The following is a 10,000-nucleotide window of genomic DNA, read 5'->3' as shown; positions in this document are numbered from 1 at the left end:
ATGCACGAACTTGTCCGGATCACGCGGAAATGGCTGGACCCGGAGAAGAATACGGCAGCTGCAGTAGTGGAGGCCGTTGTGGTGGACAAGTACTTACGGGCCCTGCCTTATGAGGCGAAACGGCTCATCAGTCAACAGGCCTTGACGACAGCGGACCTAACCGTGGAAGCTGTGGAAAGGTACCAGGCCACAGCAGAGATGCTTCGGGCTTCCAGAAAGGAGCCCCAGAGTGCGTCCCCGCCAAAGACGGGAGGAGCCCGTCCAAAGAACCCCAAGGTTTCCAACCCAGCCACTTCAGGAGCTGTCCAGGCTCCAGGGGGAGCCAGAGACCAGCCGGCACCAGGAAGAGGACACCGGGAGAGTGAAACCCGACAGTGTTACCAGTGTGGGGAGATGGGACACATCTCCTGGCAGTGTGGGAAACCGGCAGATGAGCCTATGCCCACTGCTGAGTCCTCCAGCTCACCACCCGCCCACCTTTTTGCTTTGCTCGTGGGAGTCGTAGATGGCGCCCCCCAGAGAGTTTAAGCCCGGGGACCGAGTGCTGGTCCTGGTGCCAACTGTGGAGTGCAAATTCCTGGCAACCTGGCAAGGGCCATATGAGGTCATTGAATGTGTGGGAGAGGTAAACTACAAGGTGAGGCAACCTGATAAAAGAAAGCCTGAGCAGATTTATCACGTTAACCTTTTAAAGAAGTGGCATGACAGGGAGGCGTTGTTCAGCTGTCTACCCCCCACAGAGACCAAGGAACCAGGGAGAGAAGAGGTCCAGGTGGGTCCAAGCCTGTCCCCACATCAACGGCAGATGGCCCTGGAGTTGGTGGATCGCAACAGTCTTCTCCTTCCTACCTGGGCACATGGAGGTGGTCCAACACGAGATCCGCACCATGCCTGGCAAAACAGTAAACTTGCGCCCTTACCGCGTGCCGGAGGCTCGTAAAGTGGTTATTCAGGAGGAGGTAAGGAAGATGCTGGAGCTGGGGGTGATCGAAGAGTCCCAAAGTGCCATTGTACTGGTCCCCAAACCAGACGGGTCAGTACGATTTTGTAATGACTATCGGAAGTTAAATGAAGTGTCTGAGTTTGATGCATACCCCATGCCTCGTGTTGATGACTTGATAGACTCCTTGGGGCATGCTCGCTTCCTAACCACTCTTGACCTCACCAAAGGCTACTGGCAGGTGCCCCTGACCCCGGCGTCGAAGGAGAAGACGGCCTTTGCCACACCAGGGGGGCTCTACCAGTATACCCGGCTCCCGTTTGGTCTCCACGGAGCGCCTGCCACGTTCCAGCGCTTGATGGATCGCGTCCTCGCTCCCCACAAGAGGTACGCAGCGGCATATTTGGACGATGTGGTCATACAAAGTCCAGATTGGGCCAGCCACTTGCCCCGGGTACAAGCTGTGATTGATTCACTCGGGGAAGCAGGGCTCACGGCAAACCCAAAGAAGTGTAGGCTGGCCTTCAGCGAGACAAACTACCTGGGGTACACCATTGGGCGGGGGCTGGTCAAGCCTCAGGAAGCCAAGTTGCGGGCCATACAGGACTGGCCACAGCCCATCACCAAGTAACAGGTGAGGTCATTTTTGGGCCTAGCCGGCTACTACAGACGTTTTATTACGGATTTTGCTACCATTGCTGCACCTCTAACAGAGCTGACAACCAAACGCCACTCACAAATGGTGAGGTGGAATCCTGAGGCGGAGGCAGCCTTCGTCAACCTGAAACAAGTCCTGTGTTCCAGTCCGATCCTGGTGGCGCCGGACTTCAAGAAGGACTTTATTGTCCAGGCGGATGCTTCGGAGGTGGGTCTGGGTGCTGTACTCGCCCAGGCACATGACTGTGAGGAACATCCCGTTCTGTACCTCAGCAGGAAGCTACTTCCAAGAGAGAAGAACTATTCCACTGTTGAAAAGGAATGTCTCGCTGTAACCTGGGCCCTGGAATCCCTGCGGTTCTACCTCCTGGGACGGCGGTTTACGGTGGTGTCTGATCATGCCCCTCTGCAGTGGATGGCCAGGAACCATGAGACTAACAGTAGGGTTACCAGATGGTTTTTGAGCTTGCAAGCGTTTAACTTTTCTGTTGTTCACAGGGCTGGCAAGCGCCACGGCAATGCGGATGCCCTCTCCCGGCGCGACACCTTCTTCGCCTCCTTCACCCCGACGAGGACGTCGGTCTCGAGGGGGGGGATGTGTGATGTCACGAGAGGCTGCGTCCTGGAGGAGCGCTACATGCCCCTGAGATGGCTGCAGTCACGGTCAAGTATTCCAGTCTTCAGGTAAGTATTCCAGTCTACTTACCTGAAGACTGGAATACTTACCTGAAGACTGGAATACTTACCGCTGGATTGGCCACGGGCTGCGGAGCTGACTAAAGTAAGGCTGAAGACCGGTTTCCAAGAAGATATTTTCCTGAGGGAATGGGACTATGATTTCACGTTTGAAGAGACATTAAGTTTTGACTGTTGAAAGATCAACCTTATCCTTAGTTACCCTTTTGAACTTGGCATACCTTTTTGTTAATTCCCAAGAACTTTATTAAAAACCTTTGTTGTCTTAACATTGTGTCCTTGCACTGCTGAACTGTCCCGCTGAGAGCCGTGTAGCCTCTCATGATATCACAGTGTGTATAGTGTGTGTGTGTATATAGGTATAGTGTGTGTGTGTGTGTGTGTGTATAGTGTGTGTGTGTGTGTTACCTCCTCTTTCTCTGGGCTGTTTCTTGAGTCCACCTCCACCTGCAGTGAGATGGTCTCCCCAATGCTCTTCCGCTTAGACAGCCGGTCCTCATCTGAACACACACACACACACACACACACAATGCTCTTCCTCTTAGACAGCCGGTCCTCATCTGAACACACACACAATGCTCATTGTGTGTCATCCTCATCTGAACACACACACAATGCTCATTGTGTGTCATCCTCATCTGAACACACACACACACACATTGCTCTTCCTCTTATACAGCAGGTCCTCATCTGAACACACACACAATGCTCATTGTGTGTCATCCTCATCTGAACACACACACAATGCTCATTGTTTGTCATCCTCATCTGAACACACACACACACACACACACATTGCTCTTCCTCTTATACAGCCGGTCCTCATCTGAACACACACAGCAGCACAGTTTAGACACACACGCGCACACACGCACAGCAGCACAGTTTAGATAGACACACTAAACCTTACATATACACTCCCAGACCCCCTCATGAGCAGTGTGTTATGATCTTAGTGATTTGATTGGTTTATTGTGAGCAGTGTGTTATGATCTTAGTGATTTGATTGGTTGATGGTGAGCAGTGTGTTTTGGTCTCAGTGCTGTGATTGGCTATTCACCTGTAAACTGGGGTATGAAGGGCGTGGCCAGTTTCTCATTGTTGTAGCCGCTGCCGCCCAGGACCTCAGCAATCTTACTCTGCAGAAACAGCACCTCCCCCTCCACCTTCTCCAGAGATGCTGGGATCCTACGGGCAGAGGAGGAGAAGTGTCCTTTATCACACCTCAGAGAAGTGTCCTTTATCACACCTCAGAGAAGTGTCCTTTATCACACTTCAGAGAAGTGTCCTTTATCACACCTCAGAGAAGTGTCCTTTATCACACCTCAGAGGAGGACACCGCACTTAGAAGTGTCCTTTATTTCACGACAGGAGAAGTGTCCGTCTTAGGGCTAGTCCACACGTACGAAACCGATCTTTTTTTCCTCCGTCTTCTCTGAAACCGCATCAAGAATATTTGCGTCCAAACGGATCCATCTCAACACGACTCAACACGTTACTTCACACCCCAGGCCTATAGGTGGCACTGTTTCTTTACAGAAATTGACCAAAGTTTGTGTGCTTTACAAACAGACAGAATAGGCTATGACAAAATGGCTAGTGCAAGGAAACCAGAATTGTTTGTGTGGACTGATGGTGAACTATCAACTGTAGTCAACTGTAAAACTAATAAACTTTATTTTACGGTTTGTGAAGGGTGCAGTCCCGTCCTTTATTTGGCTAACGCAGGTAGGCCTACTAATCACCTTTACTTTCTTTGGTTGTAGGATAGTCCGTGATTCACATTAGTTTTGGCTATCACCGCAATTAGGCTACTAAACGCAAGGCTTACCCAAGTCCTAGGGTATTCTGTCGCCACATTTATAATATTGCTATAAAACCTTTGTTAGTAACAGTCAATACGTTTGCCTGCATCAAATCAAATCGCGCATTTGCATTCAGTGTGCTACCAGCTTAACGTGAGTTCTAAGCGTCTTTGTATGCTTATATCTGATTTCACTCGACTGTGAATGCATGTATATATGTTGTAAGACATGTAAAATAAATGAATGACACTGGCACTACGCACAAATTAATGTAGCCTAAACTTACACCGCACTTTCCTAATAACTTAAGTTCTCTCGCGTCACTGACAGTAGCTTAAATGCATTAAAAAACACCGGGGAAAAACAGTGTTCAGTCCACCAAGTCATAAGCTATCGGCGCTGCGCAGCACCAGTTGTGATATTTATCTTACGGAGTGTAATCGTAGATAATGTCATGTATGAAAACTAGTATTGTTAGGCAATACTATAAGTGCAAGTCCAGGGCAGCTGAGGTGTGGCGATGACATCATCAATACGCAAGCAGGATGTGCGGTTTCACTGTCTAAGCGAATTCCAACGGGCTACGGTTTCAGATTTCCCCACTCTGGGACCAGGTTTCAGAAAAGTGCGGATTTGGGCAGTGCGTTTACAGGATTCGTTTGGACGCTCGGCCAAGACGAAGCAAAACCTCTGCGTTTAACCTAAAATGCGTCTCCGTGTGGACGGGCCCTTAGAAACCGCCGGGTGAGTTTTCTCTTACCGCTTTCACACCTTTAACGACACCGGCAAGAAAAAACCTTGCGTGTACACACAGAGGTGTAACCGGCTAAATGTGCTGTAGTGCATATGCCAGACCAGTCGATGGCGCCGCTGTGCAGAAGCAGTTTGCAGTTTGTTAAGCCAGAGAATGTCTAATAAGTGCTCTGGTTAAGCAGTCGCATGAAATAAGGAGACTACAGACAATTCGGTTTTCAATTCATCTGTTAAACTAATAAAGTTCATTTTCAAGGTCTGTGACTGCTATGTAAAAATTTCAAATGCTTAGCCTATGCATTGCATTAGGTCTGAGCACCACTGGAGAAAACACTAACATGCAGTAAGCTAATGTTTAACTGAGTTAAGCTAACGTGTGCTTCTAACTTAGCCACTAAAGGCTGATAGGCTACATTGTGCACATAAATCATGACAGGGGAAAGAAAAACATTTTAATATGATAAATAAATGGTTTGGTTTGTTTTGACAAGCAGCATGTCAGGTCGAGTGCCGTGGCTGAGTTGAGAGGTGGGGCTATGTCGTCATAAAGTTGCCGGCTTCGCACCTACAGGCGTCTACACGGCGAAAGTTAGCCAGCGGTTTCAAAAGTTCCCACTTCGGAAGCCGGTTTCAAAAGCTATCGGTTTCAGTCTCCTAAACTGCCGGCGTCGTGTACATGCAAGGCGTAACCGTTAACAAAACCTCACCGGTTTCACAAAAACCGGCGTCGTGTAAACGGCACCTTAGTGTCTGTCTTTGATGGTCTGTCTGTCTCAGAGACTGTCTATGTGTGTGTGTGAGTGTGTGTGTGTGTGTGTGTGTGAGTGTGTGTTGATGGAGTGTGTTCTCACCGAGGACTCTCGATGAACACGTCCTCAGGAAGCAGATGGGCCGCCTCCTTCTGTCTCACCTCTATTACCTGGCAACCAGAAAACACCTCGTATTACACACACACCCTCTCAAACCAGAAAACACCTCGTATTACACACACTCTCCTAAACCTCGTAATTAGACACACACTAACCCACACACACTCAAACCAGAAAACACCTCGTATTACACACACACTCTCTCAAACCAATAAACACCTCGTATTACACACACACTCTCTCAAACCAAAAAACACCTCGTAATTATACACACACTCTCTCAAACCAGAAAACACCTTGTATTATACACACACACAGACACAGATACAGACACACACACAGACACACCTCGTGGACGTGCTGGCAGAAAGAGGGCACAGTGGTGAGTTGGCAGATGAGGTTGAGGTAAGCAGCGGAGAGGGCGTGCACAGCACAGCGGTTATACACCGGCAGAGACTCATCACTGCTCAACGCCAGGTCCTGAGAGAGGAGGAGAGAGAGGGGGATGAGGGGGGGGAGGGAGAGAATGAGGGGGGAGAGGGGGGGGGAGAGAGGGGGGGGGGGGGGGGATGAGAGGGAGGGAGAGAGAGGGAGGGGGATGAGAGAGAGGGAGAGAGAGAGATGAGAGAGAGGGAGAGAGAGAGGGAGAGAGAGAGGGAGGGGGATGAGAGGGGGGGGGGGGGAGAGGGAGAGGGAGAGAGAAGTTTACTTTATTATCAGTCAAAAGGAAAGACAAAAGAGCCCATTATTAAAACCCCAAACCCAACCCCCTCATATAGTGGTTCTAAACAGTGAGGGCGGAAATTAATCAATTCAATACAACACGGACCACACAGTGTTTGCTGTTACGTGTGGCCTGTGTGAGTGTGTGAGCATGTGAGCGAGTGAGAATGTGTGTGTGGTGTGTGTGTGTGTGTGTGTGTGGGTCTGTGTGAGCATGTGAGTGAGTGAGAGTGTGTGTGTGTGTGTGTGTGTGTGCTACCTGCAGGGCCAGGGCTAGCCGTATGAGGTCCACCACCACCTCCTCGTTGGCCAGCTCCATGGAGATGAGGGCCAGCAGGGCGTAGAGCATCTCAAAGTGCGGCTGCTCGCTCCACTCCTCCTTACAGCACAGGTAGATGTGGCGGTACAGGTGCTGAGAATGCTGCACACACACACACAAGCAGACACACACACACATACACACACACAAGCAGACACACACACACATACACACACACAAGCAGACACACACACACAAGCAGAGACAGAGACACACACACAAGCAGAGACACACACACACACACACACACAAGCAGAGACACAGTCAATGCCGGATTTGGGCTCGCATTTTTCACTACACAGCTCCCCCTGCAGCTTCGGTAACAAGTGACTGCTACGCTAAACCCCCACTAGCTAACGAGCTAGCCATCATGAAACCAAGCTAAACACATACAGGGCTCACAATAAAACGGTCGAGCAAACACATTACATTGATAGAGACTATCAAACCACATTACAAAGACGAAGTTCACCCAAGGGTAGGCTACTTACAGTTCACCCAAGGGTAGGCTACTTACAGTTCACCCAAGGGTGGGCTACTTACAGTTCACCCAAGGGTGGGCTACTTACAGTTCACCCAAGGGTAGGCTACTTACAGTTCACCCAAGGGTAGGCTACTTACAGTTCACCCAAGGGTAGGCTACTTACAGTTCACCCAAGGGTCGGCTACTTACAGTTCACCCAAGGGTAGGCTACTTACAGTTCACCCAAGGGTAGGCTACTTACAGTTCACCCAAGGGTCGGCTACTTACAGTTCACCCAAGGGTAGGCTACTTACAGTTCACCCAAGGGTAGGCTACTTACAGTTCACCCAAGGGTAGGCTACTTACAGTTCACCCAAGGGTCGGCTACTTACAGTTTCAACAGCAACAAAGCCAAGTCGGCGTCCGTTTTGCAGTCTTCTTAGAAACTACAATCTGACTACATTTTCGAGGCGCAATTGGATACTTCTGCTGAGTCACATCCGGATTTACCCGGACCGGGTCCAGAAAGTTGCATATTCGTTTTTTCCGCGGAGAAGCGATAGGGGGAGACGAAGCACCCACCAAACGACCCAGAAAGTGTTGTAGAACCATCAGAACGACTCTCAACCTGCATAATTAAGGTAATTTTTGCTAAAATTGTTGCATAGTGCTTCTTTAAATCTGTCATTTACGCGTGATAGAGGGAGATACACGTTTTGGGAGAAGCAACCCCAAAATCTGGGCGTTTCTTACGTATATGTTAAGTGAAAAATTAGGAAATATCTAACCTTTAAGGACACCAATTTTCTTAGTGAATGAATAATGTATCATAAATAAATAAATAAATGTTCTTCCTTAAAATACAGGGGTCATAAGTATTCCCACCCCTATGTTAAATTCCCATAGAGACAGGCAGACACAGTTAGCCTATTAGCTGGTTTGATTTGCATTGAGCTCAATGAGCATCAAACCAGCTAAGTATAAGTATATATACTTTTTTGATCCCGTGAGGGAAATTTGGTATCTGCATTTTAACCCAATCGGTGAATTAGTGAAACACAAACAGCACACAGTGAACACACAGTGAGGTGAAGCACACACTAATCCCGGCGCAGTGAGCTGCCTGCTACATCGGCGGCGCTCGGGGAGCAGTGAGGGGTTAGGTGCCTTGCTCAAGGGCACTTCAGCCGCGGCCCACTGGTTGGGGCTCGAACCGGCAACCCTCCGGTTGCAAGTCCAGAGTGCTAACCAGTGGGCCACGGCTGCCCTAATAGCTAATAGGCTAACTGAAATAACACCCATGCCAATCTCTAGGTATGGTGAAGGGTATGTGATGATGTGGGGCTATTTTAATTCCAAAGGCCAAGGTAACTTTATCAGGATGCACAGTATTCTGGATCCATGAAATAACTGGCCTTAAAAAAATACAAATCTGCCTGTCTCTATGAGAATTTAACATAGGGGTGCCAATACTTATGACCCCTGTATTTTAAGGAAGAACATTTATTTATTTATGATACATTATTCATTCATTTAAGAAAATTGGTGTCCTTAAAGGTTATTTCCTCATTTATTTCCTAAAAGATATTTCCTCATTTTTCACTTAAGGCACTGTATGTCCCAATGGAGCAGTATCAGACTCATATTCTGACTAGAATTGAGTATGACTACGTCAGGCTACTGATACAGCTTCATGTTTTCCCCCATACAGTGTCACACGGTGGCATATTTCCCAACATTCCCTTATGCATGAGACTGCATTGTTAAATAGTGAAAACCCATTATAAATCACCCACTTTGGATATTGGAGCTTACCGACTGTGTATCTTCAGTTTTAACGTGAAGTCATAATCCCAGAGCCTACTTTGTTCTAATCTGTCCATGTCTTTCCAATTTCACAGAAGTCATCCACACATTTGCACAGACGTCTGCACTATTGTCGAGCGGCGTTTACTGTATATTCTCCTGTCTCTTGTTTCGTTTGTAATAGAGGCTGGTATTGTTATGCTAGTCTCTCTGCTGTATACGAAACTGCAGGTGTCAGTCTACAGCTTCGTTAGCATAGATACATTTATATTATGAGAATCAGCTGCCATTTAAACTTTCTTTCCCAACAGTGAGTTTTTAAATTATGGATCTACACAAGCACGTCTTGACTCTTTATAAACAAACTTCAAAGCAAAAGTACATTTTTTGTTAGGCAATGTGCTGACACACCATTTTACTGTAGGCCTTCGCTAGTATTCTAATGTCTGGTTCTTTTTTTAAATAAATCACGCCTCTTTCATAAGGGCACACTGATTTCGAACTTCACGCTGTGGGTGTGACAGAAGTGGTAATGGGAGAATACGCGTAACACATAAGTGCGTAACTGAAGTGCGTAAAAAAAGCTTATGCGCGATTTACGTGCAAATGGGAGAATTCCCCCCATTAACAATAGCGGCAGGTTCAAACACACCTGGTTCCACCGGAAACAAACGAGCTCACCGTTAGCCTTTCATGCAGGAATTTGATCTTGTGTCCAATTTGCTTTACAGAGGTTCTGTTTTGTATGTAGGTATTTATTTTTATTTGTTTATTGGAACTATATTCAAAACTCTATTTAATCTATTTGTTTTGCTTTTTTTTTTAAGTTAAAGAAAATAAATGATGTTTCCAAAATCACACACACACACACACAGCGGGGCAAGCATGCGGTACCTTCTTCATGAAGAGGTTGTCCTGCCGGGAGCACTTATCCACCTTCAGCTTGAGCACCGAGATGTCAGAGATGAT

At 47.8% G+C, this 10,000-nt stretch overlaps 1 protein-coding gene across 3 annotated transcripts in view; it reads right to left on the bottom strand.

The window, feature by feature from the left end:
- efr3bb (EFR3 homolog Bb (S. cerevisiae)) overlaps window positions 1–10,000 on the bottom strand; it is a 74,648-nt gene that overhangs the window by 6,197 nt on the left and 58,451 nt on the right. For 2 of the 3 annotated variants that reach the window (XM_042095120.1, XM_042095121.1), the window contains 6 exons: window positions 9,926–10,000; window positions 6,703–6,864; window positions 6,069–6,200; window positions 5,703–5,770; window positions 3,354–3,481; window positions 2,702–2,793 (listed from right to left, as the gene is read on the bottom strand). The exon at window positions 9,926–10,000 is cut by the window's right edge and continues 1 nt beyond it. In XM_042095120.1, coding sequence (XP_041951054.1) covers window positions 2,702–2,793; window positions 3,354–3,481; window positions 5,703–5,770; window positions 6,069–6,200; window positions 6,703–6,864; window positions 9,926–10,000 — 657 coding nt within the window. Of the gene's footprint in view, window positions 1–2,701; window positions 2,794–3,345; window positions 3,482–5,702; window positions 5,771–6,068; window positions 6,201–6,702; window positions 6,865–9,925 lie in introns of those variants that run through there. The other variant, XM_042095122.1, reaches the window with a different exon arrangement.

Source organism: Alosa sapidissima, chromosome 6, assembly GCF_018492685.1.
Source record: "Alosa sapidissima isolate fAloSap1 chromosome 6, fAloSap1.pri, whole genome shotgun sequence".
Lineage (NCBI taxonomy): Eukaryota > Metazoa > Chordata > Actinopteri > Clupeiformes > Clupeidae > Alosa > Alosa sapidissima.
The sequence above is the reverse complement of the archived record's forward strand: the minus strand, read 5'-3'. Positions and strand labels throughout refer to the sequence as shown.